This window comes from Trematomus bernacchii, unplaced genomic scaffold (genome assembly GCF_902827165.1).
Source record: "Trematomus bernacchii unplaced genomic scaffold, fTreBer1.1, whole genome shotgun sequence".
NCBI classification, from domain to species: Eukaryota; Metazoa; Chordata; class Actinopteri; order Perciformes; family Nototheniidae; genus Trematomus; species Trematomus bernacchii.
This window is the reverse complement of record NW_022987648.1, coordinates 12,650,988-12,671,029: the sequence shown is the minus strand read 5'-3', so window position 1 is coordinate 12,671,029 and position 20,042 is coordinate 12,650,988. Positions and strand designations below refer to the sequence as shown.

General features: G+C 40.0%; 1 protein-coding gene across 1 annotated transcript in view; it reads right to left on the bottom strand.

The window, feature by feature from the left end:
• The window catches only part of lrp1bb (low density lipoprotein receptor-related protein 1Bb), a 305,232-nt gene that overhangs the window by 209,123 nt on the left and 76,067 nt on the right, over positions 1 to 20,042 (bottom strand). Inside the window, exon 2 of the mRNA XM_034134148.1 lies at positions 11,743 to 11,865. Coding sequence (XP_033990039.1) covers positions 11,743 to 11,865 — 123 coding nt within the window. The remainder of the gene's footprint in view (positions 1 to 11,742; positions 11,866 to 20,042) is intronic.

Below are 20,042 nucleotides of genomic sequence, written 5' to 3'. Positions count from 1 at the left end.
AATTTACCCCTTTTAATAATTCCTTATATTTATTATAGCGCTTTTTCCATGACCCAAAGCGCTTTACAGATACACATTACACATACATACATGTAACGGTCATGTACTGTGGACAATACCCACAGGAGCAAATTCAGGTGAAGTGTCTTGCCCAAGGACACAACGGCTTTACAGACGCAGCAGCAGCGGAGGCGGGTTTCGCCCCCTTGATCTGATGATCAATGCACAGCCCACTGCGCCACACTGCCCATCTTCACACCTCAAAGTCATCGAGGCTCTTTACAAGTACACATTAGTATCATACATGTACTGTGGACAATACCCACAGGAGCAAATTCGGGTGAAGTGTCTTGCCCAAGGACACAACGGCCTGACGCAGTGGCGGCGGGAGCGGGTTTCGAACTGGAGTTCCCCAACGCCCCCTTGATCTGATAATCAAACGCACAGCCCGCTGCGCCACTCCGCCCCTAAGAAGTAGATTGTTCTGGGCATGTCATTTTCGAGCCTGAGGCCTGAAAAACAGGCTCGGGGCTCAATTAAAGGCTAAAGGTCAGTTCCATCTCATATCCAACTTTCTCAAATTAGCCTAAATCTTAAATTACCAATTATTTATTGGAGAGTTAATGATATAGCCTGACAAATCCTGAAAATGCACATTGTGAAGGTTCAATACGATCTATCAACAGGGTCAATAAAGAAAGAGGTCCAGTTACAATTAAACGCTTTTTTAATGCCATAAAACCTTAATAATACAAATGTTACCCAACTTGGATCAGTGCAGGTCATACGGAGCTTTTATTCATAAGATTATCAAAACTATCTAGCAAATTATCTAAATTACAGTTACCAAAAGTAGTAATATGGACATAATTGCTAAAGCATCCTTTTGAGTCTAGCAAAAGCACATTTATTGTATATTGGCCTTTCTGTATTTTATGTAGTTGTTGTTCTTCTTTATATATTAAGTGTAGAAAGTTCTGATAAAAGTATCACCAGTATCATACTGATTAAATCCACCAATGTGTTTCATAATTGCATAATGTGCTGCATAATTGCATAATATTAGATTTGCATGTAGTGTGCTTGCATTTTATCCCAAAGGCAGCATTCATACAGATGTCTAAGTTATTCTGCTGATACTGAAGGAGAAGCCTGTTTTCATGTTCCTTAAATGTCAGCCCTGCTCTGTTACAGTAACATTGTGCATAATATATGGTATCATTCCAAATCCATCGACAACCTCAGAAATGCAAATCAATATTAAACGCTGCATGTCATATGTACTTGATGCAGTAAATTAAAGCAAAATCAAAAAAGTAATGTGCACAGAGCCACTCTGAAACCCAATTTCCTGTGTGCAGTGGCTTATTATTTGCCGAAAATGATGCTGAGTATTCAATCAAATCTGTTTAAAAGAGAGGGAAAACGTTGACACTGTTCAGTGGAATGATGCTGGGTGTTGGCACCGGTGACATTCTGGCTCTACTGTATAATAAAGAATCAATACATCAGTCCGCAGTGAAGAATAAGGGGCCTCGGAACAATGTAGAAAAGCTGCACTTCACAAATACAATTCCCCAAAAACTGCAAAGAAGCCAATCTATCAGTATGTGGAAAACAACGACATAATTAGTCAATCGAGATACTTTTGCGACCATTATGCAAATGTTGTAGTCTAATTGTTCTGGGGCCAGCTTCAAATGAATAATACATACAGTATATTGTAGTCAGAGAGGCTGAAACCAATAGTCACAGAGAAGGATGATCCCATTACTGTTCCATTATCGTCCTATGGCATCTAAATGATTTAATTCCTGCAATGAGATGGGAATGTATACATTTTCTTTGTTTATCATGTCATCATGTTGAATTTATGACAACATGCATTGTTTCGCAAAACCACACATCATATTTGGTGTTGTAAGCTGATGGCTATTAAACATATTCTGAATAACAAATGTTCAAAGAGGCTCTTACAGTAGTGTACTGACCCTGACTTGATCCCCACTGTCTAACTCCTCAGACTGCCGAAACACTCATTGGAGCTTTACCTAAATTTGACAATGAACTTTTGCACAAAAGAAGGAGGCTTGAGAAGAATAGAATAGTATTGGTCTTTAGTGGTCTTTTTGACGTGCTATAATGTCCAAAGGTCTTCGTTGTACAAAATGTGTGAATATTTGCAACGTGAATAATATGGCCAGAATTTAAGTTTAAAACGTTTTAAAAAATGAACAAACATCATCAACAGAATGTGTAACAGGTAACAGTTTTGACATTTTATCAAAAAACGTAAACATTTTGCAGTGGTACCTACTGAAATTAGCTTGCTAAGCAGCTAGCCAAAGCCTGTAATTTCTTGTAATACTACTTGTTCGTCTAGAGGTGACAGTGAGTCGCTGTAGAGTCCAGATTTCCCCTCAGTCTAACCTGAGGCTGCCTGAGGCCTGGTCTATCACAGTGAAGTTACAGGGTCAGTTTTTTCGTTTGATCATTTGTTTATTGGATAAAAAGCTAAATGGCGGACAACTATGACCTTGCCAAGAGGGGAGCATACAACATCCGGGGGAGACGCACCTTCAGGTAGTGACTGTAGCTGCCTGAATTTAGCGCTGTGAAAACCAGCGTGTGGGGTGTAATTTTAGTTTTGACCTAGAGGCTTAATGCTGTCCTATATTTCTTTGGAGCATGTGACCAGGGACTACATGTTTCTCCTTTAACACAAAAGACTGTCAGCATTCTTTTTAATTCATCCACTCTTGAGAACCCACACGCAACACTTAAGGCAAGTTTATCAAGTTTCAAACACAAAATTCACATAATATTTTCTAAAAACATTTATATTGCAATAACTCAGCATACGGTTCCTTATGTATGTCTAACATTCACTCTCCTTTTAACTTTGTTTTGGTCTCTACAAAAACCCAATAAATATATATATTATATATTAAGCTGTTACATGCCCTACAATGTTCACAAGCTAGCTGCTAACTTTGTCTCTCTGATGCTAAAGCGCCTCATACAGCTGAGAAAGGGAGAAAGTGCATAGTCCTATAATAACGTCCCGTTTGTTTCTGATAATGAGCGACCCTTTAAAACTATTGTCTTTAAAGAAACCTAAACTAAGTCTTTATTCTTCTTGAACCTAAAAAAGTATTATATTTGGCCCCAAATTGAGTTAAGTGACAAACAACATTTAGTTTTGAGGGCATGTGATTAAATAATACATTACAGTAGTTTTTATACTGTAAGTGGGTTTATGTGACAAGATTAAAACAACTAGATTATTATATTTCTACTGCACTACTACCAATTGAGTTGTTGTTACAACAGTCAAGATTTGCTAACTACTCTGATCAAAGCAGTTGAAAGAGCATTTCAAAACGGGGTTGAATTTTGTATGTGGGTAACACTGCGAACCAACCACATTTCTTTCAAATATAATAGGGCAGCTCTTTATCCTTTTGCCAAAGATTTCTTCATGAAATTGTTATGGTTCCAGAAAAAAAATTGTATACAATGACCTTTGCTTCTGTGTATAATTCACATTATGTAATTAGTTTCACAGCTCAAATTGGACAGCCTATATTGTAAATCAATTGATTATAAGTGAGTAAATAAGCATTGTTTTATATATTTTTTTGCCTGAAGGCATTTTTAATGAGGACTATGCTTAGAGTATAATACACACGAGTGGGAGGGCATGTTTTTTCTCTAAACATCCTCTGGCAGTAATCCAGTTCCCTTGAAATAATCATTGGACTATGACCATGTTTATAGAGTGGCTATAGGAGAAGGCATTTCACTATCTATTAGAGTACCCATTATTTATGATTAATAAATAAATAAAAGGCCAATGTCACTGATCATTGAGAGTCAAGTCCCAGCTACAGTATCCGATGAACTGCACTCAGCATAGTGATATTATTCTCATTGAGTGTGGTGGTAAGTATGTGTCACCGTATTTGCTCCGAGATAATGCTCATATCGCTCTGATGTTTTGTTTTCTGCAGCAGCGAGGAGATAATATCGACTTTAGCACTTTAAGCAAGCATGTCAAGTTTTAAAATGTTTTCTTTTAATTTTCTTTTTTGGCTTTGGTTCCTCAGGTGACAAGCTGGGAGGCTGTCCTTTACAACGCTCGTACTAGGAGAGAATACAAAAGGGGAAATGTGTCAGTGCAGTTTAGCTGTAGAGATGGGGGCTGTGAGAGCAAAGACAAAGCTGTGATGTGCTCCTCCCAGTGCATCAGCGTTGACACGGATGAGACATGGCGCGGGCGCTAGATTGTCACCAGGCAACGAAAATCACTCTCACACTAATGGCTTCGCGGTAGACAAATGCTCAGACATACGGAAATGTGTTAAGCCGCAGAAACAGGGGCAATGCAGCAGAAATGAATGTGAGCAGATGATATGTTAAGGGCAAAGACTTTCATACTAAGCTATTACATTTTGACAGAAGAGACAGTTTTTTTAAATCCTACAGACTCAAGCGTATGCACCGCCTTCTTGGGAATGCAAGCACACACACGCACACACAATATTTGTTGTGTCTGTTCCCCGCCTACTGAAACTACTGGTAGAACAGATGGCACAAGCCTGGGGAAGTGTACATAAGTTGTGTTCCAAATGTACAGAGGAAAAGCGAGAGAAACAGTAAATTAAAAGTCTCATTCGGAAGCATCTTGCTACTAAAAATGACAGCGCCCTGCAAACAAGAAACTTGTGTGGCAGGTTTGATACGTTGATAGCAAAGAAAAAAGGGTGTGTGCATTTGATCTTAAATCAGGCGTCAGACTAAGGGCAGAAGAACCAGACATGGTATCCAATTAGCTTTCGCTGCACTAACACTCACAGCCACATTAAATGTAGAGATAGTGCCTGCCAGCTTCATAATAACTTTGATAGACGACACAAGACAGGAAACAGCAATGTGAAAGCAGCATCTTGCAAATGTAATGATCTTATAGACATACTCGTGCAGTTTCAGTGACAGATTCCCACAGAGTGCAGTAAAGATGCTTGACTGTAAACACGCTGCATTTGTAATAATGGCATGTTTTAGCTTTTTCTTTTTGATGAGTCAAAGGAATGTTTATGTGTCAGCAGGGAGGGAGCGATAGAGAGGAGGGAAAATAAACGTTACATAATGCAAAAGGCCCTGTCCTTCAGCTCAATAACAAGGTGCTACGCCACATTACCCCCTAAACCTCCATCCCACTGGCGCCAGTTCTCGTGGGAACCCAGCACATTTGTGATGCATTTATTTCAATATGGGACTTGCCAGATAAAATACCCTGCAGGATGTTGATAGGCAGCCTGCATTAGACCGACTAGAGTTGCTTTAGCTTCATCGCAGACATACAGATCAAATATTCTCCTAAAGTAGTGTTTGTCAACTGTATACTTCCAAATGTTTAAATGGCAGTGTGAACAAATTGAATTCCCATTTAGAATTATGTCTAGCAGTATTGCATGGGTAGAGGATTCTGGCTGTGATTTTCAAAGGATCTCACTGTGTTTAGCGGTTTAGCCCCCTGACCTTCACACGCTAACTGTCTGCCTCGCTGAATAGCATAATGCATGTATGTATGTACAGGTAAAACAAATACATTTCTATCTATGTTTAGCTGTTATTTTGTAAGCTTAATCCTGAACTTAATTTATTATACATTCTGCCATTCATTCCTCTCATGCATGCTCACTCATTATTTCCTTGCTGTTATTTCCTGGGGCTGTCAGTCTTCACATCAGATGTTCTCATTAGCTGGTCACATCTACAGCAACACACCTATATGTTGTTATGCATTGTTAGCTTTTCATCCTGCTGCTGTCTCTTTAAAACAGAAATCTCTATGTGCCTTTAGTACCTTCACTCTGCTGTTACAGGCCCACCCTTAACATCCCCATCACAGCCCAGTTTTTCGCAGATTCATCATTTAATCAGCCTCCCTCTCTCTGCCGAATCGTCAACCACCTCCACCACCAGCGTGCTAGACGCCCCTCGATTATATATATCCCTGTAGATGTGCCAATATTTTATTATCCCATTTAATCCGTCATAACAAACAATTATCTTTTCTTATTTCATTTGTCACTCCTGATTAAAATTCACTTCAGTAATGATACAGTGTTTTTTTTATCCACCAGCTCACAATAATTCGCTTTCCATATTGGATACATTAACAAAAGCAGAACACTGTAATCCAGATATAATTTTAAATTACACCTTTAGTGCTGCAATGTTTTTCAGTTTTTTTGCCAATTGAGGGCTGCTTACACACAACATTGACTTATTGTAACCTAAAAAGTTGCTATGGCAAACATTTACAAACTCAGCAAACATGAAGAAAGGTTTGGACATGGCTGTAGAATGTTGCGCAATCTGCATTTAAATTGGAGCTGTTCTAACACTGCATACATGATCTATCCTTGATAATAGAAGCTGTTCTTGTACGGTGCATCACTGCCTACCAGAGAGCATTATGTAAAGACGAAACTCAACAGTAGTACTCCCCAGGTGGGGTAACAACCGGATAATTTCAACTGTAGAATTTTAAGTTGACATAAACCTTGTTTCAATGCCAGACGGTAGAGTGATACATTTTTTTTTTTACTGAGCATCATTTAGTAAAAAAAACATATTAATTATCATTTTTAACTGGTGTTTTACTCGGCCTTTATCATACCACTAAGATTGGGGATACTAGTCTTTAGTGTGTCTTACTTTATACATTTACTTTAGCCAGGCTGCTAGCGGTAGCCATGTTGCTAACAATATGAACTACAAATATGTTATCATAATCTGAGTGGCTCAGTTTGTTCAGAAATATTTGCAGTGTGTCCTTTGTTGTTGGTAGCTATGAGCAGAAACAAGAATAATTTAACTTGAAAACATTAGAGGGAAATAGTTGAAAAACGATCTGTTTCTGCTTCAAAAGATGCTAAAACAGCTCAAATGTAATATACGTAGGGAACAGTACAATCGTAAGATACATAGAAAGTGTGTAGACAAGGAAATAACTAATCTAAAACACTTGATATGGCATAGATACTTTGTTAATGAATAATAGTTGAACTAAAACAACTGGCCTATCCATTAAATACACAGGCTGCACCCCTGCTGGGTCATCATGCTGCTTGTTTTCAAGCTCACTGAAAGATACTGGTGAGTTCAGTATGGAGAATCTGAGGACTTCAGAGGATGGCATGGGGAGAGATGCACTCCCCTGTGGACGAAGGGGAATAAGTGCAAGAACCCCATAGAGAGCGCTCTTTGAACGGTTCTCATCCCCCGTGCCTCGAGGCCACTCGGATCCACATTGGTGTTGATTGGGTAGAGCTAAAGCCACAGCGATGGAACACAGCTTCTGTAACCATGTTTTTGAAGTCAACCACTGACCCTGTTATTGTGTTTTCCTTTGGGATTGACAATTCAATCGAAGGACTCACTGGGCTCCACGTCCACCAGATTCACAAAGCTCCACATGGCAGCACTACTGAGACGAGCCAAATGTCCATGAAATCCCTTCTTGAAGGATTCATGAAGGATTTAAGTTCTGAGACAGTGTTTGCAAGCGTGTAGCATCAATGCATCAAGACAGAGCTGCATGCTGACAGCCATTAGCACAGAAAAGTCTCATAAAATTAAACTGGAAAATATTTTTTACAGGAAGTGAATTATGGCTTCCGCACTTTATCTCCAATGCAAAGCAAACTGCATATCTGTATGTCCCCAGACAACCTTGACATTTAGACGTCCTCGTAAGTATGATGCACAAACTAAGAATGTGATTATCCTACCCTGGGACATTTCTCAATCCTTCCACTTAAACTGTCCCCACACAAGATGCTGCCTGGCCCCGAAACAGAGCAAAGGTTTGACTTTTTCACCACACAGAAAGTGTTGACGTTAACTGCACACAATGGGAAGAAATGTCATTTTGCTGTTTTCTTCTTGAGACATTCCTGAAGGCGTGCTGTTTTCTCAGCTCTCTAAATAACCGTCGTCAGCTGTCCAATCCCGTAATGCCTGCGGCTGAGCGGATAAACCGGTGCCTCCTTCTAGTCTCTAGGTATTGCAATCCAAGGCTACCTTCCTTTTTCTCCTCCCCACTGGCCCCGAGGATGCAGTGATTACATCTCCCTGACCAAGCTAAAGCAGCGAAAAGAGAGTCCATCAGTGCCACCACCATTTTTTGTATTTCTGGACAGGAGCTTAATTTATCTCCTTGCCTTTATCTTTAGATAATAAATTCCTCTGCCCCAAACTTTACCCAGTGAAATCAAATTACTGATGGCTTTACACCTTGAAATGTGTGTGCTGTTATTTTAATCCTCTATGGCTTCGATCAGTGCATATCATCCTATATAAACACAACTTTCTTTCTACACGTTTACAGCAGCCCTTGCTGTCATTCAAGACGGCAGAATATATTCCAATACCGTCTTCTGTTTGCAGGGCAAAGCTTATCTAATACCCCTATCTATCAATGCATAATCCATGATAATCACCTGTGCCAAATTCCTTACATGAATATGCAAGGTCTCCTTTCTGCAGGTATTGTAAATCAAATAGAGACTGCATTAATCAAAGGGATAATTAATTGCCTTCTGGAGATTATATGACTTGGCCCATGCCACCTTGTTTATATAATATCTATTGTATCTATAAAGTGATTCACTAAGGAATAGTGACAGGTCATGGGTGACAGAAAACCCGATCAGAGAGGATATTAGAAAATCTGCTAGGAACTGCAATTAGGGCTCCATTGCACCCTACGCAAACATACAGTATGACATTGATATGAATTTAACTTTCTTTAAAGGGGCCCTATTATGTCTCATTAGGTTTTCCCTTTACTGTAAATGGTCTGCAAAGGCAAAAAACCTATGTTCCCTCAAGAGGGAGTTCCCCTCCAACACAGCTCCCCCCCTGCCTGAAACGCCTCGGCTTTACTCCTTTATTTACTTCCGTAACATAGTAACAACACTATGTAACACTCACACTTCTATTGACTAGCTAGGGGTGGGACATCTCTGAGCGGTTGACCAATTTCAACAGAGCTAACTACTACCGCTACTTCTCAATAACCTCTTGCGAAGGGCATTAATATGAAGTATTCTTCCCTTTGGTCAATGTATGCAGAGATGTCACTGCCTAAACTATAAAGTCTTAATCATGCCTAATAACTCACATTTATGAGAAACCTAGAGTGAATGCTAATTATTTGGTTTAGTTGCCTTTTTTTTTGGCTTTGACAGACTGTGTGACAGTGACAGTCTCATCAGGAATTACAAAGGCTAATGCAGCTCATAAAAACGTGAAATTACTGTTCTGTTCATCCATTAAAGGAAATGTATTTCCCCAAAGTCTGAAAATAACAATACCCAGGAGCATTCATGCCACATCCTGTTTTGATGTGAAGGACGAATGAAGGTTTACACGACTGCATTCGGATCTGCCAAACAGATTCTTTATAGCATTTAACACTTCCACGTGTCAACAGCATTATGAATAAAACACATTTTTCAACCCCACTAATATTCTTCGGCTTTGTTCAGAAAGGATCAGTAAATGATTGTCTTGCCCTTGGAGGTAAGTAGTCGTCAAATAGAGTCTAATTGGGTAATAACCAATCTCTCCAAGAAACAAAACCATGATAGCAAAACGCACTTAATAACAACTGGTGATTGGCCTGTCACACTTTCAGCTGCTGAACTATAGCATTAGTTTTTAATTGCTGCATCAAGTGCTCCAGATTATACATGAGCTCAGCAGTGAGCCTTGTATGTTGTATCACAATTATTGCGTCCATTGCAGTTTGTACTCAGTAAATTGGATTAGCTCAATGTACTGGAGCCTATTTTGCTACATTGGAGAAAGGTATCATGTGGTGGCAATAAGGGGGATAGGCAACGGTATGACAACGTACACACACCACCATGTTAACATGGACAAAACAACCATTCAATCTAATGGCATAAAGATCTGTTAGCACAAAGTCTGGGTAACAACAGATCTTCAAGGACTTGCTTATTATCTTGTAAAATGTCAACAAATCACAACAAGGCACTGCATTTGACTTATTTTAGGAAAACCATATACCTTACTTTAGATAGAGTAAATGAGACTGCTCTGTGTATGACTAGATTGTATATTACATAGTATTAGATGCAGTGTTACAAACAAGACACAAACAACACAGCGAAACACTAGGTTTTCATGTCCATTCGTTAAATGGTTACTCAACGTAACAATACCAGACTGACCACTAGAAGCTCCACACGTGGCGACCTATCAGTCCCATTCAGGAAGAGTACTTTTGGTCAGTCATCATTCTCGGTCAGAGCAATACAAAACTGGAACTCTCTACCCACTCAAATCAAAGACATACATACACATACCACCTTCACAGCTCACTTAAAAACATGGTTCACTGAGAACTACATCTGCACACACTAGTCTGTGTTGAGTATGGCGTAAGTGTTACATGTTGTGTTACATGTTGGTTACATGTTGTGATCATGGATGCTGCCCCTCATTTCTGTTATGTGATTGTGATGTGCTATATGTGACATGTACTGTATGTAGTAACGCGTGTTGTTTATTGTTCTCTTTTATCCTCTCTTATCCTTTCGCCTGTATCTACTTGTCTTTCATCCTTTTTATTTTATATATTTTTTATAACTAATGCTGTTGATATATTGTGATTTTAAGGGTGTCTATTACCATCTGGCCGGGGACAACAGCTGGAAATTAGCCATGTCGGCTAAAGCTGCTCCATTTACTGTTTTTGTGACAGTTCATCGATGGGGACTGTCCACGACACTATAAATAAATAAACTAAACTAAACTATATGGGACATATTATGGACATTTTCAGGTTCATATTTGTATTTTTCTGCCTCTACTGTGGCATGGTTATATATATGCTTTAATGTTCAAAAAGGTCTTTATTTTTCTCATACTGCCTGTGCTGCAGCACCTCTTTTCACCCTCTGTCTGAAACCAGAGCCCAGTCCAATAGAGGCATTTCAGGCCGGGGCGAGAATGTGTTGGAGAGAAACTAACCTCTAATTGAGATGCACAATAAGACTATTTAAGGTGACACTCTCTTACAATAATTAATTGTTTCTACCGACATGTTGACCCTCTGATGATCCCGTGCAGGCTACTATCATGCTGACCATTTATTTAAGGTAGAAAAATACAAGTAATACAATGACATTTTTATCAAAGCATTCCTGCACCACAACCTTGCTGTCCACCTTGATGCCAAGTATGCTTCAAACCCAAACACTCTCGCAATTCGAGGCACCAAGCATTTCTATGTAAGAAGACAGAATGGCCATATGGCTTTTTCAAGATTAGTGATTGGCAGTCGAAACAGACCTCTAAAATCTGATAGTCTACTATTTAAAGTCGCCTCAAGACCCTATTGACTTGAAAGTTTATTTTGGTCTTTTTTATGCAGCGTTCCCAGCTGTTCATGCCACGCAATCTTTTTTAAATGTGTCCCTAATAGTTTCACCAAAGTATACTTGTAGAACTGCTTCTTATTCCAAAGCAGCCAAATGCAGACTTTTAATGCATTTCATGACCAACTCTTATGAACATCACTTGAATTGCAGGTTAACACAGGGCCCTATACCATGAAAGCTGACAAATGAGGCGCTGTGGCAGAATTCAATATGACAATCGTGCATTAGTGAGTAATGGATGGAATGAGTCACTTACAAGTTTTGCCAGATTCGTCCGAGTCGTCAGGGCAGTCGGGCTCGCCGTCGCAGAGCCAGGCCTCGGGGATGCAGGTGTGGTGATCATGACAGTGAAACTCCCCAACGTCACACAAGATGGCTTCTGGGTTGGCATGCAGAGAGTGTTGGAGAGAGAGACAGAAAGAGATGCAGCATGAGGCGATGGTAGTGAACCCAGCAGGTGACATGTTTCACCAGAAAACATGTGCACTTTAACATGAGTGTGAGTGAAAAAGGAAGTGGCTTGGGAAAATTGGATCTTGGGAAAAGGTTTGGTCCAAGGAAAGTTATCGTTATTATGTCACAATCAATGGAAGCAGGAATACAAATGTTGAAGGGCAATGCTTTTCAACATGTGGCAGCTCCATAGTGAATGAGGCTGGCACTTAATACTGTATTTTTTCAAACCATTACTTTGTCAGACTGTACGCCATAGATGCTTTTTCAGCACACAGAGGTAGGCCATGCAGGCATTGTGATGTTGACACAACAAAGACACGGTGTCCTTCGCTCCTTGGCAAACTATTAAAAAGCAGTTTGGCAAGTTCTTTTTGCCTCCTTTACTGTTCTGCTTTGATTTGATTGTGTGGATCTGGGGGGAGTTCAGTGAAAGACCAGTCAACTAAAAAGTCATCATAGCCTTTCAATATAGCGAGCATCCGTCAAAGTGTTGACATGTTTCCCGCCGGTAGCTGTCACAGACTCAGCTCGATCATTCCGTGAAAACACAACGGCTTTTTGCTAAAGATTTCACAATGTGACACGCTGCTATTTGTCCTAGCGCCGAGCAAAAAGCGGTAATTTGTTTCGAAGCTTAATCCACAGACAATCAGACAGGCTCTATAACTCCCTCCCTCCCACGCTCTCCCTCTTTATCTTCATCTTCTTCTTTTTCTTTTCCCAGTGTGTTCATAACCCATTAGTAGTGGGAGTGGAGCAAGTGGGAGATCAGGTCTGCGTCGTTTGAACAGTGGGAGTGATAATTCAACGCACCCCCGCTTCACTAGCCCCCTGCAGCAAATTCACTATACCAAGGGACAAATCTGAAAAGGTCAAACACCTCATCCTTTCTGCCTTCTCCTATTCCCAAATGATGCAATATATCTGAAATCTTACAATTTAAATCAAGGTCTCTTTTGAAATATTCAAAGGCTTTTTCTTTTTTTTTCAGGGAGGTGTTCTTAAAAGTGGAAAAATTAAAATGCATGAACTGTTGTGCGGGGACAGGGGTTTCTCAAGGTAGTGTAATGCAGGAGGAATAGGCTCATGATCATTTGTGTTGCCTCTAAACAGTGGAAAAAAAGTGGGGAAAAAAGGACCTTGCCAAATTATTCTCGAAACTTCATAATTACGCTGACTATTTTTTATTCTAACTCAACACATTTGGCTGTGGGCAAATAAAATAATCTAATCTAAAAAAAATAATGCCGAAAAACATGCAGTTGTAAAACTAGCCCTTTCTATACACACACATAACACATGAACTGCACATGAGCAGTTTGACTACATTATTTGCATTCCCTCTCAAAAAAATAATAAGGCATCAATGAGCACACGCTGGGGCTGGAGGTTGGCAGCGGCATGCTCATCTCGCCAAAGTCTCTAAAGGGAGAGCTCTTTCGCCTTTAAAGCCAAATTGATTGCCGTTGAAAGGCAGAAGGTCTGTGGCAGAAGGGCCATTTCCTCCACTAGAAATGGAATCCATGAAAAGGAACTGCTCCTGGTCCTCCTGAAGCAGCCCGAGCTACCTATTGATGTTCTACTTCCTTTCATGCCTCTTCACCTTGAAAGCTGAAGGGGCAAAATATGAGGCTACCAAATGACCTTTTATGTCAATTCATCTTCCCCGTTCTGCTGCTCCAAACAGCCTCTCCTTGACACTGTCAACGCAGCTGTAGGGGGGGAAATAACCAGATAAACACACAGCTGAGGGGCTCCCTCCACTCTTTTGTTCTTCTTCAATATGCTATTTGCCTGAGAAAGATGCATAAAGGTACAGTATTACAGCGTTAGGTATCAGATTATTCTATACAAACATCAAATAAGTGGCAATGGCAGGAATAGCAAAGAGGTGAGAAAAAAAAAGGCAGGAGCCGCCTTCAGAGAGCGGGAGAAACAAAAACCCAGCCTGGCCCATTACCATAACAGTGGGAAACACACAGTGGCACTGAGCCGGGCACATTATCATGAGCTTCATTCCTGACACCCAACAGCCACCACTGGCACAACATCGTGGCTCATTAAAGCCATTGAGCCTCTGAAATGTGCCAGCTTTTTCAGAGGAACAAAGAGTTATTTGGAGGCAAGCAAACAGGGAAGACAGGGTTTGCTGAAGGAGCACCAGCCTTGCTGTATATATTTCCATCATGTTGTTTTGCTTCAGATGAGGTATGAAACGCGATGACCCAATTACTAAACGCGTCCGGTATACTGCAAGACAAGCACTTAAACACATCTCTTCATCCTGCTTTTTTTGCAATATTATACTATAGCCTCTGCTCTTCTATTTGCTCATCCCCATTACAGTCTGAATTACACAAGGTCTTTATTTATCTTTCTAAACAATATTATATTCCAATGGGGTAAGCTAAAAACCACTCAGGCATTACAATCCCCCGAATTGCATCATACCCACAGTTCACAATATGGTACAGTGGATAAGTCGTAAGCCACAGGCCTATTCAAACAAAACCAGTGTAATAAAAGCAGCAGTGTAGTACACAGTTCAAAGTGGGGAATTAAACGTTAGCTGTGTTAAAAAAAAAGGGAAAGAAAAGAGGCCGATCTGAGAATATTTCTCACCCAGTCTGGCCTATCTTACAGTTGCAGGTTGAGGAGAAGTTATTTGCAGCTCGTCCAACTTGCTCGGCTCTGCATAGAAAATAAAGCTGTGGTTGGAGGGCATTGATACTGTGTATTACACCTCTGATGCATTCAGGGTGCTCAAGGTCAGCAAACAACATAAGAAAAACAAGTGGGAGAAAACAACATAAATATGTTCACGCTCCAACATACACTCTTACAATAATTCTATACTCTTAAAGGGATAGGGATCTGATTTGTTTCAGCGCTTTTAGATTGATACCAAAGACTAGCACACACACACACACACACACACACACACACACACACACACACACACACACACACACACACACACACACACACACACACACACACACACACACACACACACACACACTATTCATTAATCAATTTTAACCATCCATACGGCTGCATTTTTCTCGTGTAAGTCATGTAAAGACAGCGTATTCGCCAGAATGTCGAACTGTTTCTTTAAAACGAGAATTATGCAAAACATTTTATTTTACTTTAGCGAAACTATACCCTAATTTAAAAAGTCACGTTTTCAAGGAGCCCTATTATGCTCTTTGGGGCTTCCCCTTGGTCTACAAATGATGAAATCCTAAGGTCCAGAGGGAGTTTTTCTCCCACACTCCCAGCCTAAACTCCTCGATTGGCCTCTTTTGTTTACTTCCATAACATAGTGAGTTTGAACATTAAAGCATTCAAACATGTCACAGAAGAGGCAAAACATCCGAATACAAAGCTGATAATAAGCATTATAGGCCCCTATCAGTATAGCTATCACTGCTGTAAAGCTTTCCACCTCTAGTACCTGTCAAATACTTCATACTAAATGCTGCAAGAAATGATTGGTTTTGCATTTATTTAAATTATCAGGACCCTCTTTGCTTAATAGTTATTAGCAACATATTCAACTCATTTTGAAATGAGCAGCACATTTGAACATCATCATACTGTATGTCAAAGCAACCATACAGTCAACACAGAACTAATGCATGAATACTGCAGGGAGAGGAAGATGGAACGCAGGGGTTTATGGTCGTGGAGGAGACCTTGACCAGGTCATTGCAGTTTATAATATTGCAGGACACTGAGGATAGAGCCATTTCATACAGGATATAAGCAAGAATCTACCGATGATAACCCTGCAAAGCTTCAGTTTATATGAGGCAGCTGTCCCTCAGTTGTCACTGTTAAGAGTGACTCTCAGTTTATCAGTTCATAGACTAAGAATTAAAGTTATAGTCACAATCATACGGATTTCTGCGTGGGAACAGAATTAGAAATGATGTATTCATCCTAATGCAGATAAAATGGTGAATACAATAGCTGGGCTAACATACTTAAAGGTGGGGTAGGTCATTTTGGAGAAACCAGCTCGAGTGCGCTAGAATTTGAGAATACACAACCGGAAAAAATCTGCCACTTCCTTACAGAGCCCCTCCTCCAACACACACGAACGCGCACATGACCAATGAGGCTGACAGGCAGGTAGGCCATCCAGTTATTTTAGCCGGGCCGGCTAAAATGATTGGTCGTGCTTTTTACAGTACTACGGCTTCCACAAATCACATTTTTTTATGGATTTTTTGTCAAAGCACTTAAGATATTCATTGCTATCGGGATGTTAAGAGCATTCCATGGAATATAACAAAAAGTGTATCTCGAGCCGGTTTCTCAAACTTACCTACCCCACCTTTAATGAAGAGGTGTGCACATAAATATAATCAAATAAGTCTTCATACATTGTAAGATGACATTTATTTATTTATCAATAAGATTTCTTAGTTTTTAACAGTGTTAAAAAGGGGGAGACAAAAGGGGATCACTCACAGCAAATGGTCCTAGGCAGGCTTTGAACCCAGCTCTGCATGCGGATTAAACTCCAGTACATAATGTAGGCCCCCAAATCTACAAACTGAGCTATACAGCTGCCCAGAGGAAATTTAAATAAGTAGCAGAATTATGAAGTTTCACACAGTATTTTTGATGGTAGGTCGAAACCATCAGTAAATGTGATTGGCGAATACACATTTCTCAATAAGTTAATGAAACTTAAGAAAAAAATCTTGTGCTAGTTATATACTAAACCCAAATATCATTTTATAAAAATGTTTTATTATTAGAGCCCCATTATTGTTTAATTCAATTGCTGTTAAACAATAGGCCAACAGAAAAAGAAGGGCGGACCCCAATTCTTCCTCCAATAAAAGTCACAGCCGACAAGTTTACCCTAATTCTCTCATTCTTTGAAAAGGTATTTTGGGAAATGCTGTGTGAAATAATGTGAAGCAGATGTAGACAGGAAAGAGAGAAAGTAGGTGCTCTGAAAAGACTAAATCAAATAACTCCTCAAAAAGCGCTGATGTCAGGCTGATGATATATCACAGTCTGAGTGTGTGAGGGCGGAATATTCCGCTCAAAGATACATGGATCGGGTAACATAAATCAGTCAAACAGGTTCAAATACATCACATATAAATGTTGCACAAGTTAATGAGGACAAGTGTACATGGGGCACATATATTCAAATGTACTTGGAGAGTTTCTGCCTGCATGCACACACACACATGTACATAGATTAGCGATGTTAAGCCCTCTCACACTGTCAGAGCAGTGCGCTGGCCAGCTGCAGGTCATATGCATTATGGATATAGGGCTATGAGCCAAACTAAGCAGGTTATTAAGAATAACAACAGTATAATGCGGTCTCTCCCTTAATCTTCATCTTTCATCTGCCACGCATCTTAATGCCGCCTCACACCTGCGTAATGAATCTTTATTACAACCGTATCTCTAGAAGTGACATATGCCATGTGGTATTTAGACTTAAATGCCATCCACGTCAGGTCTGATCAGAATATGAAGACTAGAGAGAGTAGCGTGACTCCGTTGACTGATGAACGATTTGAGAATGTCACAGCACTTCTGGACGCAAGCCCAAAGTTATATATGCAAACGGCAGTTCTTCTTCATTCCCGAAAAACATCTACCTCCTAGATTCAGGAACATCTTGGAAAAGACTAATCCTAGAAATCACAACGACAACTCGAGATCTGTGTTAGAAGGAGACAAAAATAATGATGTACTAAGAGAGAGAAGTAATTGTGTTTGCAGAATCCGAGGTATAACTGGCTCTGGGAGATGCCGCCTCGTACCCGGGGCCATCCCCCATGGCAACGCTTAACAACTCTGCATTCTAGCCATGAAACGGGTAAAAAAAAAGATCAATGCTGAAAGACTTTGGGGCCTTCATTAGATGCTTCCTGACCTGCACCACAGAGTGAGGTCACTTTTATTTTCTCTACTACAGCGGGGGCATGTCAACAAATTATTAAAAGCGAGCAGCATACGAACAGTTTCAGGAGACAATGGCAGAATGGCCTCCTGCTCCTTGGCATAAATCCCCGCACCAGTAAACGATGAATGATTCATGGGGCTGATTTAAGCTGTATGCTGTTTACTGACCTTTAACTACACATGCAAGGATTTTTTTCAAGTCCTCCAGTGTGCTCTTGAGCCGAGCTCGTACACACCTGATCTGATTAAGGTGTCAGGTTAAGTTGTAGCCCTTAATTGGAACAGACGTGGAAGAAGTCAGTAGTAAAAAACATGGCGACCTCAAGGGGGTCTCGAGGACTGGGCTAATAGATTTTTTTAAACAAATTACCAAGTGGATAAGCTTGTTGGAAGCTCAAAAGGAAGTGAGGAATATTCTTTTAACAACTTGAAAATAAGTGTTTTTGTTATATTAACCCTAAACCCTAACCCTAATTCTAGCCCTTATTTTCCTAGGATATACCCGAGTATAAATCGGCAGTGAAAAACATGGTCTCCTCAAATGGGTCTTGACTAATATATATTTTTAAATAATTAGGAGATGAATAGCCATGTTGGAGGACTAGTCTTTTGAAATTGCATGACTTGAAAAGGATCATTTTAGTTATTTTAACCCTGAACCCTAACCTAACCCTAATTCTAGCCCTTATTTTCCTAGCATAATGATCCACAATGTTAATACTCCAATTTAAGTGCTGCAGCTCAATAAACACATTCACAAGCAATTTCCAAAGCGTGATCAAAGCACATCTTGTCACACAAGTTTAAATAGCAATGTTTCTGCCATTGCTGTCCTTTGATATTTCTTTCACATCGCTCGCAAACACCTTGTTTACCCTGCTGGCTGCTGTTCACCCTGTTCTACTGAAAAACACCTGTGAGTGACAGCATTTTACTTGGTTTGCTTGTTGGTACAGTATGATAACATCCAAACTCATATGGATCCATAAATTCATAATCACCCATAAACAAAACATGACAGGTATGCCTCACTTCTTGCGGTTCACTGTACAAGCCGGGAACTATAAATATAGCACTAGTTTTCAGTATCTCTGACACCCACTATCAGAGCCTTTTTCTGTTAGGCTATGTTTACTGCTTGTGTTGACACACTTCTGCAATTTATTATGGTAGTTGAGATGTTAGAGTCTGAAAACATCCATATATCTGTTTTTGAAAAGTACAACTAGTTGATATGACAGGGACATTTTATTCATTATCAGTATGTCCAATTAATGCCAACTTAAATAGTCAACTTGAGTTTAAACACATTTCATTATGCAGATTACAAAATATCCATCACTTGATGATGTGTAGTTGGCAGAAGCAGAAATCCTATGTTGTGACATTAAGAAAACAGTCACTCGTGTTTATCTTGTTTAGCATATTTCATGTCATTCAAATCTCTCCCTACCAGGCGCTGTTCAAAGAAGCAGGTTCAGAGTTATCTGATTAACTTTGCAGGGGAAAACTTCAGATCTCGAATAGGCAGCTGTTCTCAGGTAAAAACTAAATCTGAAAAAAAGATGTACACAAACTGAAGTGACAGTTCCAAATGACTTAATTATCACATCTGTCACTTTTGACATTACATCCCTATTATGCTTTTGGGGTTTTCCATTTCCTCTAGTCTGTCATATAGGTTTTTGTACATGTAAATGGTCTGCAAAGGATACAATCGCAACCCTCCAGAGGGAGTTTCTCTCCCTCACACTCCCCCCCTGCCTGATAGTCCATGGTAGTCCTTTGTTAACTTTCATAACATAATGACATCATTAGGTCACGCTTCTATTGGCTAGCGCTCAAACACATTATACGTGATGGGCTTACGGGCGGGACATCTCTAAGCAGTTTACCAATCATAACAGAGGAGGCCAACTAACCAATCAGAGCAGACTGTGCTCTGGTTTCAGACAGAGGGTGAAAAGAGGTGCCGCAGCACAGGCAGTATGAGAAAAATAAAGAGTTTTTTGAACATTAAAGCATGGAGACATGTCACTTTAGCAGCTTAATAAGCTTGCAATCCCATTGGACTGAAATATAGCAAACAAAGTCAAGTAAAACAAGGTATATCTCAATATAAAGCAGGTATCAACTAAAGTAAGATTTAAC